The 15,694-nt window shown below is 43.0% G+C and overlaps 1 protein-coding gene across 1 annotated transcript in view; it reads right to left on the reverse strand.

Annotated features, from left to right (window-relative positions):
- Positions 1–15,694, reverse strand: part of LOC109424809 (cubilin) — a 183,105-nt gene that overhangs the window by 31,688 nt on the left and 135,723 nt on the right. Inside the window, exons 4-6 of the mRNA XM_062847345.1 lie at positions 15,550–15,621; positions 752–917; positions 562–679 (exon numbers count right to left, since the gene is read on the reverse strand). Coding sequence (XP_062703329.1) covers positions 562–679; positions 752–917; positions 15,550–15,621 — 356 coding nt within the window. The remainder of the gene's footprint in view (positions 1–561; positions 680–751; positions 918–15,549; positions 15,622–15,694) is intronic.

Here is a 15,694-nt window from a genome sequence, read left to right on the forward strand (position 1 = left end):
AGTCGTTTTTGGAGTGAACATATAGCCTTTCCAGTACACTTAGTGTACGAGAAAGGCCAAAAATCAGCACGCTAACAAGTTTCCACGAATTCAAACGTGTAAAATACTGTCCACGTATTGAAACCCGAAACAATAATATCTTTCTGCTTTGGCAAATATTTTTCCAAGTGTTGTGGAAACTTTCGTAGGCGCATTTCACCCCGCTACCCTAGATATCGAGGAGCTGACTGACTGACTGGCGATGGTTATGCACGGTCTAGGTTAAAAATATTTTTCCTTTCTCTGTCATCGCCCCCACCGCGCCATCGTCATCCGAGCTAAATCTAGTTAGCCACCGACGGGTGCTACATCTAGGAATGGTATGGGATCGGGATGGGATGATCATCAGAATGAGAGGAAAGACAATGGGATGCAAAATCAAACGGACAGTGGTTGCTTCGATGCATGACAATTGGTTTTCTTGTTAGAGGACAGTCGTCAGTTGGGAATTCGATGGGACAACGGATTGCTTGGATTGAGGAAAAAAAATAAGTTGGATAATTGAAGTCGGCGGCAACATACCTTGGATATGCACCGGGAAAGTTGGGCGATTGGATCCAGCCCTGGTTCGACGCATTCTTGAAGTAGTAAAAGTTGCACTCCGATGGACTCGGCTGGTATCCCGTGGAAATACCGAAATCTGATGGAAAAACAACCAACGGTTAGCAGAAATCCATGTTCGAGAAAAGAAAATATGTGGAATAGCAATTACTGGTCAGAAAAATGAAATCCGCGGTGAATCCTTTGTTGTCCGTGTTGTTGAAGGTGCTGCGGAACTCCAACAGGAGCCGGGGACCGCTGGAGAGGATTGGCTTCGGGAGGGTATCTCCGCAGAGAGTTTCCACCACTTCGTCCCGTCCGTCGATGTGGAAGAATACCTGTGAGAGACGAATGGAAAGAAGAAATGAGATTATTGCAATTTGCGCTTTTGCACCAGCTGCTACTGCTGCCGTTGCAACTAAGTGTTCAACTAAGAGCCATAATAATTTCTTTTTCGCGTGATGATGGCTTTATTCTGTTCCCTGAAGATCAGTGCTGCCGGCTGCGTTTTATCACAATTTTATGTATTTAGAATCCTAAATATATGTTTTGTTGCATACAGAAGCTATCAATCGCAATTGAATAATGTGCCTCATATCTACTGTAAGATTCTCCAGCTGGAAACACTTCAATTCCGCCACAGCTATGTTTCCGATCTAATTCCAGCAGAAGAACCTCTCCCGCAACTACGAGTATCTATAACGCTCAAAGTGCTATCATCATCACAGCCCCTCTGCGGTCCCAGCTGGGCCAGGTGGAATACTCATTTTCACTTCCATTTGACACGTCCGTCTGACCATTATGCTTTGCGGATTATTTTACGATCAAACGTGCCCGTGCGGAGGGAGGCAAGAAGCGAAGCAAGCGAGCCAGTTACGATCTGCACGGACAGCTATGACGATGCGATTGCGATACTCGCAACTCACATTCGAGTGCATCGTGTTCCATTCCATGGCATGTTGTGCTATTGGAACGTGTGGAGTTGGTTATCCTAGCAGCAGCAGTGCCAACTTCGATGCGGCGGGTTCTTCGAAGTGGGTACAAAAATGCAAATATTTGCCACCTTTGAGACGATTGAGATTCACTGGCTCACAGCCACCATGGAGTGGGCGAGAAAAGGTTCACCCGGGATGAAACAGAGCAACAGGATTATGAAAATTTTAGCTTACTTTGACTTGGATGGGATGGGTGGACGACATACGAGCGAGCGGTGGATTTGGAGGGGAACAGGCTGCACTCCAACTGTGTTGAGGAAATATTGAAGAAGCTGGGATTTGTTTTGGGACACGTATCCGAAGCGTCATAGAATTAATGGATTCAACCCGCTGGGTGAGGGATTTGAGAAGAGGCAGATAGTTTAGTGTGAATTTTTCAACGGTTCTAGGGATTAAGGGATGTCATATCTTTTGTCGGTTTAGGATCGTCTTTGTTTTGCATATATTTGGCACGCAAACTTGGAAATTCAAATCGAGTATTGCTTATTATTTTTCAAAAAAATGCGGTATTTTTCAGTCAGTAGGCTTACGAAAATTGATTCCCCAGCAGTTGTTAAGTGTTCTTCATTGATACGCACCAAGTGTCACTGGCGTACAGCTGCGCAGACAGACAGACAGACAGACAGACAGACAGACAGACAGACAGACAGACAGACAGACAGACAGACAGACAGACAGACAGACAGACAGACAGACAGACAGACAGACAGACAGACAGACAGACAGACAGACAGACAGACAGACAGACAGACAGACAGACAGACAGACAGACAGACAGACAGACAGACAGACAGACAGACAGACAGACAGACAGACAGACAGACAGACAGACAGACAGACAGACAGACAGACAGACAGACAGACAGACAGACAGACAGACAGACAGACAGACAGACAGACAGACAGACAGACAGACAGACAGACAGACAGACAGACAGACAGACAGACAGACAGACAGACAGACAGACAGACAGACAGACAGACAGACAGACAGACAGACAGACAGACAGACAGACAGACAGACAGACAGACAGACAGACAGACAGACAGACAGACAGACAGACAGACAGACAGACAGACAGACAGACAGACAGACAGACAGACAGACAGACAGACAGACAGACAGACAGACAGACAGACAGACAGACAGACAGACAGACAGACAGACAGACAGACAGACAGACAGACAGACTGGGCATCCCGGAAGCAACATGTGTTGGGTTGAGAAGTACCGAAGCGAAATTTGTAGCGTTTTCCGTTTGCTGAACTGTTTCGACGTCAACATAGAGAAGCCGATTCGTGTCTACGAGGACTACCAGTCGTGTATGAAGCAGCTGAAATCGACACGAAGTACCATTTCATCCACCAGATGTATTAGGAGGACAAGATCTCGGTGCAGTACTGTCCAACCAACAGCATGGTTGCCAATATGCTTACGAAGCCATTGAACATCCCGAAGCTGACAAGATTAGGTCTCCAGATAGCCTAATGGTTAAGGCTATGGATTGCTAATCCGGAGACGGTGGATTTTTCTCAACTCCTTTGGCATAGTGTATCATTGTCCTTGCCTCACAATATATAAATTCATGCTATGGCAGGCAAAGAAAGACCTCCAATTTATAACTGTGGAAATGCTCAAAAACACTTATTGAAGAGAGGCTGGCCAAGTTCCAATAGGACTGTAGAGCCATGAGGAAGAAGAAGAATAAGAAGAACCCTACTCATTAATGATTCGCACAAATCGAAATCCTGCGACTCATTCAATCACAAAACCGATTCAAAATGAAAATCGGTTTTCTGGAACCACCCTTGCCTGAGGCCACCGCAATTCAATCTCCATCGTCCTACTTATCCCCGTTCAAGTATTCCGAGCAGCACTCGCCGGAGAGTTAGCCGGGAAACGTGTTGTTTGATTTCCAGAACCGCTCAAGATGAGAAGAACCGCACCCAGCAATGGTACTGGTGGTGGCGTCCGGCGGTGGCGGCGGCAACGGCGGCAGAACAAAAAATCAGCAAACATTTGCCCAACACTTTTATTAATGGGGCGAGCTTTCCCAACTCAATTGGCCTCCGGTTGGCCTCTATACCTATACCGTGGCATATAATCCTTTCCATTTCCATGGAGGGGTCAGCGCGATGGGAGTACGAAAAAGTGACTCAATTTTGGCGGGCTGGTTGATGCGCCAGAAGAAAATGTCCATTTAGTAAAACATATAGCACTATCTTCAAATCAAGATCACTCGAAAGATATTAACCATGCTGGCCTCTTAAAGTTGGGGACCGGGAGGTGTTCCTGTGTGTATAAAGTATGAACTTCATACTTGATACAACATAACTTGATGTATCTACATGAGCTTTAACTTGAATTTGAACTTTGTTGGGCTCCCGTATCAGACCCCTTTGTAAGGTCCCTCAGCTCAAGCGATCGTTAGGTGCAATGGGGTGACTGATTGTTTTTGTGTCGTATGCTGATCATTGCGTTGTCGCAAAAACTTTCCTTTCCTTCAATTTACAGCTCCTTCCAAACAATTTCATCGTGTTGGTTGTGCACTTTTTTGGTGTATTCGTCATTACCCATCTACCACCACCGCCACCGCACGAATAACACACCGATTCTTTCCAAAGTTCAAACCATCATCCAGGACGACGACGACGGACGGGGGCAGATGGGTAGATGGACGGCAAACGTTTTTCACTTACACCGGAGTTTGGCCCGAGTAGACCGGCGAGGCGATGGATGGATGGGGGGCACGTTTTGGTTTGGGTAACACCTTATCGTTTTGGGGGTAGCACGTGGCCGGTTTTTTGCCACTTGCTGCTGGTCGGCTACCATCATCATGAGGGTGTATATTTCAAACGGGAAAAGTTTATCCGTTCGATTGAGTTGCTCCAGAGGAGTACCGCGCCGTTTCGTTCCCCGGGAGATGATGAATGGCACACAAGGTCCGATTTATGCGCGGGGGCAAGGCGATGGGGACGGATGCTGGTATGTGACTTTGTAAAACTTTGATGGTTTCTGTTTTTGGGACTGAATGAGGAAGCTGGACTGCACCTGATACTGCGCCAAGTTTTTTTTGAAGGCTTTCGGACTTCGACTGGCGGTGTGACCTGTTGGGACTCACGTGACACTTGGCCCCGGAGGAAAGTTTGGGGAGAAGCAATGTATCAAAAAAGTATGTTTAGATCAACAGTTTGAAAGACGTCGATAAATTATGTCAGGTTTTGCTGTGGATCGTCCCTAGGTAGCATTTTGTGAAGCATGAAACCCTTTAAATTATGTTCGTCTTTATAGGCACCTATTTCAAAAAGTCTATGAAGTTTTAACCCTACAACCCCCCGTGGCTACGACAGTGCCAAAATAGCATTGCTTTTGAGTGAATGCCTTCTGGATATCGTAAACAATCTTGTATAAAACACTCACAGTGGGCTTACCAGATTGGTAGGCATGTTGGTTCACATGAAGAGGCATGTTGGCCAGATTAACATCATGATATGATGATCCACAATGCGCTCTAAGCATTTCAGAAGAAAAGAGGTCAAACTGATAGGAAAAACTCTTTGCTTCTTTACACGACGCACGACCCACTTTCGGCATAAACTTTATAGTAATATCGTGCCAGGATTTGGGAACGTACCCTGTAGCAAAACTGCAAACAAGTAGTTGTGTTTCAAAACTTGTTTAAAATAAATGTTTGGATAACTGACGACACTAAGGAAGATTACAAGTGGTAGTCCAAATACGCGTATCTGTCAAAGGATAAGCAAATTAGGGTGGAATTAAAAGGTACAAAACTGATTACACTCATTTGAAGAGAATATTCTGCATGGTTTGAAAAGTCGGTACAAGATGTTTAAATTAATCAAACCCCTTTGGAAGCAAAACAGGATACATCCCATCTGCTCTAGAATATTTCAAAGGAACGAAACTATTAAGTGCCCACTCAATCGATTCTAAGAGAATAAGAGGAAGTGAAATCGCCATTTGGTAAACGAAGTTTGTTTATTTGGAAATCCTTAGATTTTGCAGGGTTTTGTTCAACCAACTGACTTCACTCAAATTGGAAACATTTGCACAAAGGTATTTCCAGCCAGATGAGTGTCAATGGATGGTGAGTATCCATGAAATTTGGCCGCAACCATATCAGGTATCAGAAGGCCGGTTCCAGAGGCACGATTCTTTATCTGACACATGCCAATTGGTCAGCTCGTGACTAATTCTACTAGAGCAAAGCGTTCTGTTTAACACTTCCTCTCTTGCCTATGTTAAGTAATCCAAGATCTGTACTACTTAAGTATTCCATCAAACTAACTGGAGCCTCTCAAATTGATGTCTGAGCTGCCCCAGATTATATGGTGAGCATTAGCATCACTGCCAACAATTATTGGAAGGCCTTTTGAAGTGCAGTATGCGATGACTTGTTTGAAAGCATCCGTAGGGGATGGTTCATCATACGAAAAATAAATCGAAAAATGGACACATTTTATGTTGAGGTTCCCAACAGATAGTACATATATCTCTAGTAGTTAGTTCAGAGATGAGTGTAGCAACGGTTGCGTTGTCAACAAGCTGAGTTTGCCATTTTATTTGTACTGAAAGTAGCAAACACCGGGTTCACAAGGTTTCATAGAAAAAAATCCCCTTATGAAAGTAAGGTTCTTGGATACACGCCACTTGGGCTGTGTCATTTTGCATATGTCTGCAAAGATTGATCGTTGCTGTTCTTTCATGCTGAAGAATGATCTGATTATCCTAACCGTAGCCACTACACAAACTACGCAAGATTATACTCTTTACAATCACATCACAACAAAGAACAGCACCAATAAAAGCAGATCGGTATCGATTGAAAAACGCCAAAGGTGAGGATATAAGAATACATTGTAACCATTGATCCGGTTAGCGTACTGTGGGCAAAATACTTTGGGGAGAACCCTGATACTCCACAGGCTCCGTTAATGGTTAGGTTTTTATAAAACCCCCTTAACCATTCATTCCTAGGCACGTTAGCATAAAGTCGCAAACACCATTAATTGTGGGTCACCTTATTAATAGACTCCTACCACTGGAACAGGCGATGCGTAGTGCTATTCTTAGCTAGTTGAACTAACCGCTACCGACACTACACAGCTACATATCTTGGCTGATCGGGAAAAGAAGTTAATATTGATGATCAACTTCATACGGATTCCAAAAGCCTCCTGAACTTCAGGGGATTGTTTCAGGGAATTTCATGAGCCTTTTAAGGGCGTTCCGACAGGTGTCGTTGGTATTTCAATGAAACAGCAGGAATTACAAGGGGCTTCAGGGACGTTCCACGGCATTTCAAAAACTTTCAAGGGGTTTCAGCAACGTTTTAAGAGCATTTTGAGAGGTTTCAGTGGCGTTTGATAACATTTTATGGGAGATTCAAGAGGCTCTCAAGAGGCTCTCAAGGGTTTTCTAGAGCCTTTTAAAGGCGTTCCAAGGTGTTTCAGGGGTCTTTAAAATGGGTTACAAGTGCGTGCAAATGGGATTATAGTTTCAGGGGCGCTTGGAGCCATTTCAATGGCGCTTTAAGCTCCTGAAATCCCATGAAGCGCTCCTGAAACGCACATGAGTTCCTCAGGTACTTCTCTGAGACCCCCAAGACCCCCTTTAACGCTTCTGAGTTCTTCAGGTACCCCTTGAGACCTCCTAAAACAACCCCGAGACCACCCCTGAGTACCCCCTTGAAACGCCCCTGACACCTCCAGTTTCTCTTGTGAAACTCTCTTGGAACTCCTGATATGCTACTGAGACCCGCCGGAAGGCCACTCAGACCTCTTGAAGCGCTACAAAACCTGGAACCCCCTGGAAGCCCCTGAGGTCTCCAGGTACGCCCGTGCAAGCTACTGGCACCCCATAAAGCGCTCCTGGGATCTCCATGAAGTGCCATAGGACCTCTTGGAACGCCACTGTTACCCCTAGAGATTTCCTGAAATGCCCTAGTGACCCTATGAAACTCCCCTAAGACCCTTGGAACCCCTTTGAAACCACCATAGACCCTTAGAAACGCCTTTAAGGCTCCAGGAGCCTCTCTGATACTCCCTGAAACGCCTTCGAGACACTTGGAGATCTCCTAAAACGTCCCTGAGTTTTTCTGGAACCCCATGGAAACCTCTTGGAAGCCCCTGTAACGCCGCTGCAACCTTTTTTTACTATCACCTATAGACGCCCCCTGACCGCCGATTCCGTAGATACTGTCGTTATTACATTTTATTATGCACACTATTGGTTCTGAATAGCTCTCCCTCTTTTTATGGAAAGCATAAAAAAGCAGTGCATAAAAAAACCAGCATAAAAAGGGGGTTTGGTGTTATCCTTTCAGTCAGCGAGTCGGATAATAGTCAAGAATCTACGCAGAACACGAATGGTATTCTCATCAAGTTGTCTCTAGTTCTGTATTATAACACTTACATATTGCATGAAAAAAAAAAACACCGATCGATCGAGACCTCGAGCTCGAGACATTCGTATTTCTGAGCAACGAGTCCGCTCTCACCCTACTTGACGAAGAGCTTGCGGATGAAATGCAGCTGGAAGGAGAAACAACAACGCCTTTTTTCCTGCCCTGGACTAGAAGAGCAAAACGTTAAAAACAAATAAGTCGAAACGAATCCATGATTTGAGTACACACAGTTGCTTGAAATACTTCTTCCGAAGTCTACCCAGATGGAGGTAAGCTGGATGCGAACACCAAACGCCCTTGCTTACGACAAGCAATCGCAGTAACATGCTAGGCAGCCGTCAGGTGAGGTGCTTGTAAGGCCAATGCTAAGAGTTTGTAAACCAGGAGAGTGAAGGGCAGTAATGCCAGTAAGTCGGGCCTCAACCATGCATCCTGGAAAGCCGATAAAAGTGGGCCTGAAAAGACCGGCCCATCCCGGATCGAAGGGAGCAGGGGATATGGCGATCATTTGTAGGTCTTCCTTTAGCCGCCATAGGTTAATAGGGCAGGTTAGAGGGAGAATGCCCCTGGACCATGTGGAGCGGGAAAGATGAAGAAAAAACCGGAGATACAGAAGTGGACACTAGGACAAAAGCTATATAAATTAACAGCACTGCGGAAACAGTGCTAGGTGCAGGTGACCACCGCAGTTGTGCGACTACGAAAAGACCCGGCAAGGCTACAGGTGGCTTTGGTACAGCTACCTGTGGCGGACGTTCACAAGTCTGTGTAACTAGAAAAGATCAAGGTGGCTTGGTCAGTATGCCAACTGGCCCTACACGAGCCATCGGAGGCTTGCTTCAGGTGTCTGGAACCAGGACACAAGCCATGGGACTGAAAAGGCCTTGACAGGAACTGTGTATGGTTTTTGTAAGGTTTCAGAGACATGGCACAAATGTTCAAATAAAGGATAACGTGCCTCTGGAGCCAAACTTCTGATATTTGAAGGATCCAAAGGGCTTAAGCGGTTCTGGAAAGGTTTCAAGATTTAGAACGTTTTAGGGGGCTTCAGGATTTTCAGGTGTTTTCAACTAATTTCAAACATATTTGAAGTGCATTTCAGCAGATTGAGCGGGTTTCAGGAGGTTTTATGGGGTATATAGCGATTTTCTAGCCAGAGGAACTCCGGGAATTTCCAAGTATGTTTTAGGAAATCTCAAGGTCATTCATGGGGTTTTCGAGGGGTTGCGGGTAGTATCGGAAGGTTTGGAGTTTCAGGTGAGATTCAGGGGGCTTCATGGGGTCTCAGAGGTGTTTTGTGGGATCTCCGGGAGACAGGGGATTTCAAGCGCTGGTTTCAGGGGATTGCTGGGGTATTTATGAGGGTCTCAGGAGCTGAATTGGTTTCTGGGGATTTCAGATAGCTTCTGGATATTTCAGGTGTATTTCAGGTTCATGGGGTGACTCAGAGGCCTTCCAGGGGTTGTGAAGCGGTTTGAGGGGATTTCAGGTGGTGTCAGGGGCGTTTAAGGGATGATCAGAAAGTTTCAGATGATTTCAGGGAATTTTAAAGGTGTTTCAGGAGGTCTCATGGATGTTCCTGGTAGTTGAGGCGTTTTAATGGCATTTCAGAGGGTTTCGGGAGTGGCTTTTAGGGGGCTAATGAGTAGAGTTTCCTTTGCTCATGTGTATATAAATGTGACAGCGAGCCTCCCACCAAACATCTCCTAGGTCTTTAAAACCGCAGTGTGCTCCGCTGCCAGGAATCGCACGAAAATCTTGTGGGTGCGAGCTAGGCACATAGCTTCCGGGGAGCTCGTCTCATGCACTGCGGGATCTGCTGGTTTCTAAGGTGAAAACAACTTTTTGGTAACGAAGAACCTCAACAGTTTTTTTCCATACACAACTCAAGTGTCTGGTTGGGCTATGGGATACGACGAGGGACTCTCAATGCAAAGGTTCTCGTTCGTTTAGGAAGTTTTTGTCATACAATTTTCCACTCCAATCAGCACATGAGGCAAATCTTGAAAAAAATGTGGTGCACAACTTTGGGCCTCATAATGTACAGTGCTCCTGGAAGCTCGCTTGCAATGCGGCTCCCGTATATGGGACTACAGTACGTGTATATTAACTCAGCTCATGGGGTTTAAGGAGGTCTAAAGGACATTTCAGGACATTTCAGTGGGATTCAGGGGGTTCCAAAGGTGTTATAGGGGGTCTCAGTAGAAATAAGGGTGGTTTCAGGGGCTTTCATGAGGGGTTTCAAGGATGTTTAAGAAGGCTCTCAGAGGTTTTTCAGGGGACACCAGGAGGTTTCAAAGGGTGTCACTGGATTTCAGAATCGTTTCATGGTAACAAAAGGATTTGGGTGTATATCAAGCGGTCGCAGAGGCGTTTTAAGGAATTTCTTAAATGCCCCTTAAACCTTTTGATATATGTATATGGAACAGACTGCGTTTTTTCTGAAAAAAAAAATCTTCCGGCATTACTACTTCAGGGGTTTCTTCTGAAGTATTTTCAAAAGATTCTTTCAGAATTTCCAACAGCGTTTCTTCTAGGAATTCCTCCAGGAATTTCTCCGAAAATTCCTTAAGCGATTTCCTCAAGGTATTTCTACAGGAGTTCCTTCAGACATACCTCTTGGGTTTTCCGGTGGAATCCCTGGAGAATTACCGAAGGAATCCCTGGAGGAATCGCTGTAGGAAATCCTGGAATCCTGGCAGAATCGTTCTGGGAATATCTGGAGGAATCTCTAGAGGAATTCCTCAAGGAATCCGTGAAGAAATTCCTGGAAGAAACCCCGAAGGACTTGCTGAAGGAATCTCCACAGGAATTCCTGGAGCAATCCTTGGTGAAATCCTTGAAGAATTTCTAACGGAATCCTTGTAAAGATTCTTGGAGGAATCCTTGAAGAAATCTCTAAATGTATATCTGGAAGAACCTCTGGAGATTTTTTTGGAGAAACCCCTGTGACTGCTGGAGGAACTCATCAAGAAGCTTTTGAAGGAATTATAAAGGGGAGTTCTTGAAGCGGTTTGTGGCAAAACTTTTATCGCAATCTTTAGGAAACTACTGGAAAAAATGTACAAAAGCATTTTGAAGCAATGGCTTTTTCAGAAATGGTTTTGCTTTATCAATGAACTCACTAAAAATATTAAGTTTAACCCTAGTAAGATGTTGGGGTCCATATGACCCAGCCAGGCACGCTGGACGTGAACTGTACAATTATATACAGCTCCCGAAGTAGCAATGTTTGTCTGGCAACAAATGTAGCCTCCTTAGTACGGTTGCAACAATAAGCAACGATGCGAAGCACTGACTGTCGGGTGGCGATCTAATCAATCGGAAAAAACTTCTCATCTCATGTTGAGGAAATAGGTCGGGTTGAAAAGAAAAATAGATCGACGAGAAATGCGTGGATTCTCATCTGGACCTTGTTCGCACGCAATCACCATCCGCAAAAGTAAACCGGTCTTCTGCCTGGTTCAAAACAAACAGCGATCAGATGTTCTAAAAGTCGGAGTATAAATTGCAGTTTCAAATTACTATCACATATATGTATGGCGGAAGAACAATTTTCATCGCAATATAACATATTTGGAACTATTGCTTAATATCTGGAAAAGTCGTATAACTATACAAATCATCTTTTATAAAACATGACTACATCGTAGTAAACGATATTCCGATGTTTCATTGCGATGAACTTAACATTTTTTAACTGTATTTGGCTACACAGTCATTAATTGAACAAACGTTCTTTATTTGCCTGACGTTTCGACACGGGGTTTGTGTCTTCTTCAGGGAGTATTTGTATCGTTATTTGGCCTAAGCTAGGTCTAACTGTAACTGTCTGGTTTATCTGTTATAGATACATGACATTGAAGATTCTAATTTTTACCCGCACAACTTGTTCTGTTAATGGTGCAATCTTTCTACTTTATTTTCTAAGTCATGTGCCTACTACAGCTGAACCCGACAGTTACAGCTAGATCAAATTTAGGACAAATAACGGTAAATACAAATATTAACTCCCTAAGGAAGACACAAACCCCGTGTCGAAACGTCGGGCAAATAAAGAACGTCGTATGTTCAATCAATGATTGCGAAGCCAAACATATATAGATAAAAATAATGAGATTCACACGTCATGTAAACTTCATTTTAGTCACGTAAACTTACTGTTGTGATGGGTTTTCATAACTTATTATGTAAATTTGCGTTAAATGTCATGTAAACACTCAGAGTCATGGTGAATTACATGACATATAATGTAAATTTACATGATATTTTATGACATTTACATGATTTGTAATGTAAATTTCTGTGATATCCCACACTCCAATCATGTGCATCATATGTCACACAATTATACATTCTTTTTTTTGATCTGTGTAGTCAAATTCACCTTACAGTCGAGTTATCTACAGATGAACTTAAGGTGATACGGAACAACGTGTTATTTTTCATATTTTCCCTCTCTTTCTAACAATTTGCCTCGAGATTTTGAAGATGGTAATTTCGATTACCATAATTGGTAATCTGAAAAACAATCAGGATTTGCACTGAAAGTGAGCATATACAATGATAAGTTTTTGTTCCATTATATGAAATAGAATCTGAGATTACCATCTTTAAAGCTACAGAGCAATGGCGGATATTTCCCCGCCCGTCCCGTTTTCCCTTAACTGAATAGCAAAAGTGTATGAACGAGTTCCCAAAGTGTCAAATGGGTTTGTATAATTGCGTACCTACTGCGATGATTATATGACTTCACTTGGTACTTTTCATATTGTTGGCACAGCCCCGTACTACTCTTCAACGGCGCAACCCGGGCGCACCATGCGGTCCACACAGGACAAGCCAACACCAGTGTATGGATGAACCGTGCGCTGAGCATAGACATCAGTGAGTATGTTGGGGAAGACAGAGACAAGTAGAAAGGTAAATATAAACAAAAATAGAAGGAAGAAAAACCACAAAATTGTAAAACTTGAAAGGCATTAGCAGAAGTAAAGATTTAAGTGAATTTAGAGCGAGATTTAGAGCAACTTTGCGAATAGTGAAAAGAGGCGTAGTTTTTGAGGTAATTGCGGGTACCAAATTACAATCCGAGGTAAGAGATATTGCGATAAACGAATACGTGAACCTAAGAGTGATTAATTTTGGCAGTTTTAGGATTCGAGAAAGCGATCAACCGTAAGCCGCCATACCTGTTGGGAAATAGCAGGATATTAGAAGAAAACTATTAAATGTAAGTACATGGATAGTAGATATAGTTTAAAAGAAAGACTTTTGCTAAAATTTGTATACTCTCTTTGCTAATTTCATTCAATAATAAATAGTTTCAAGCTGTTGCAAAAGTTACTTGCCTGCTTTGAGAATTCGCTTTTCTCATTAGGGTGGTCCAAAAAGGAACACATATTATGCCAGTTTAACTCGCATTGGTGTACGAATGAAATCATAAATATAACAATAAACTCGCTGAAGTATTTATACAAACTCGCATAAGCTAGAATCGTTTGCATTCACATAATGCGATTTGATATGTAATTACAGTAAATAGTACAGGAAGTGATAGGTACAGATCAAAGACCAGCCAGAAATTGTGAGGAATGAAAATAACGTAGCCAGAAGCCGGATGTTGGTGTTTGGTACTAATAGAATTGTAAACTGTAATGACTGTATCGTTAATTATGAGTACACCTGAAAATGGCTGTATTTGGAAATGTTATATTTATTTTATAAATTAAATTCAATTACATTGTTTATTGACCATCAGAAAAGCCCATGACATGATTGTATATTTAATTTTTTGTGGTTCTTGCCACTTCTCGAACTTTCTTCTTGGTGTTCTTCATAAGGTTTTGGACAACCGTTCCGACGATGGTTTTGCTTACGCTGACCCAGTTTTTCTTGAATTTTGTGACGTCCTCTGCTCCTCTATCCTCTATCCGTAGTTTCCCTTTCATCAAAGTTAACTATTTCTCAACGGGCCTTATTTGCGGGCGATTTAGAGGATTCATTGCCGTTTCCACAAATTAACCATTGTTTTCTTCATACCTGTCAAAGGTGTCACGCGCATAGTGGCAGGATGCCAAATCCGGCCAAAGTGATGTAGGACCTTTGTGCTTTCTGATAAGTGTCAGAATAAGTTTCTGGGGACATTCCGTCCGGTATATTTCGACGTTCATACTTGAGAAGTTCAAGAAAGGTGACGATTTCATACCACATTGTCAAATTGCTTGCCAAACCAACACATTTTCCCAACTTTTTCGCAAAAAATCGATTTCTCCTACTTCGTAACATCCGTGCCACACTTCACAGTGAAAAACTGTGCCCCTGGAAGTGCCTTGTAGTTCAATTTGACATGCGTTTCATTATCCATGATTATGCACATGCAATTTTTGCTCAAAACATCGTCGTACAGTTTCCAAGCCCGAGTTTTCATATAATCCGCTAGAATTTGACTGCGTTTTGGACATTTCTGTTTTGGGTAGGTCTTAAGGGAATTACGCTCCTTGGCACGTTGAACCATACCAACAGTCGTTCCGTACTTTTTTGCGTAATCTCTAATGGATACCTCCTATTTTCTTCAACGATTTTGCAAATTTTGCTGTCCAAATTTGACTTGGACGCACCTGTTTTTTTGCCGCGGCCGGGTAAGTTTTTTAGTGTGTTATACATACCGAATCGTTTGATAGCATTTTGGACAACAAAAACCCTAACACATTCATTTTTAGCTAATTTTCTTAGCGATGATCATTTTTCATTGCAGTGCCTGGTCACAATCGATTTTCGCTTCTCCTCCGTAAATCCTCGCATTGTTCCACTTGAGGAAAAACTTTAAATTTTAATGAAGGTTATAGTTTGTTTACAACGTTAGTAACACATAGACACATAGCAGTTGTCAAAATAAGGCATAGTCTTTTTAATACAGAGCCTCAAAGGTGTACTCATAATTAACGATACAGTCCTTACAAGGAAGTAAAAGCAGCTGAGAACCTTCATGGTCATTGTACATTATGGGAGACGGCGCAGTTTTTCAACGCATGTCATTGACAGTATTGTAAAATTACCGCATATCATTTTGTCCCATACTGTTTTCTGCCACTGTAATGACATTCATGCTGATTTTCTCTTCTGTTGTGAATTCTGTTATCTATCAATTCAAGTTAAGATTATATTACTGGTGTAATAAAAATTGTGAATCATTGAACTAGAAGAACTAAAGAGAGTTATTCTGATTATTTTTGGCAGTAGTTCAAACCCGTAGTGAGCTAGCTCTGTACATTCTTACCTAGTTCCTTTTCACCCTGCAGGTGCCATTCCAGTAGTTATTCGACTGGTACCTAATTGCTTACTCCCGCAAAATGAGAAAAGTTTCCAATCGTCTTGTAACGTACAAAACCGCGGAGAAAGGTGTCGCTTGCAACCTGGCGCTAAGAGTGCCAAGCCAACCCCACCACCAGATTATCAAGCAAAAGACTTAGCCTTCGTTACAAATTAACCCTTACACCGCTCTGCCTCGACTCGTGTAAAAGGACAAAGTTCAATCAGCAAATTACCATCAGAATATCCGTCTCGCCGCATTCGTTCGGTTCCTGCTTGGAGGGCAGTCGAAACTCGGAGAAAACAATCTGGAATCATGAAGGAGGACAGAAAGTGGCAGATTAGTAACTGAACTGAGAAAGAATGGTCCACCGCAGTTGG

This window comes from Aedes albopictus, chromosome 1, assembly GCF_035046485.1.
Source record: "Aedes albopictus strain Foshan chromosome 1, AalbF5, whole genome shotgun sequence".
Taxonomy (NCBI): Eukaryota; Metazoa; Arthropoda; class Insecta; order Diptera; family Culicidae; genus Aedes; species Aedes albopictus.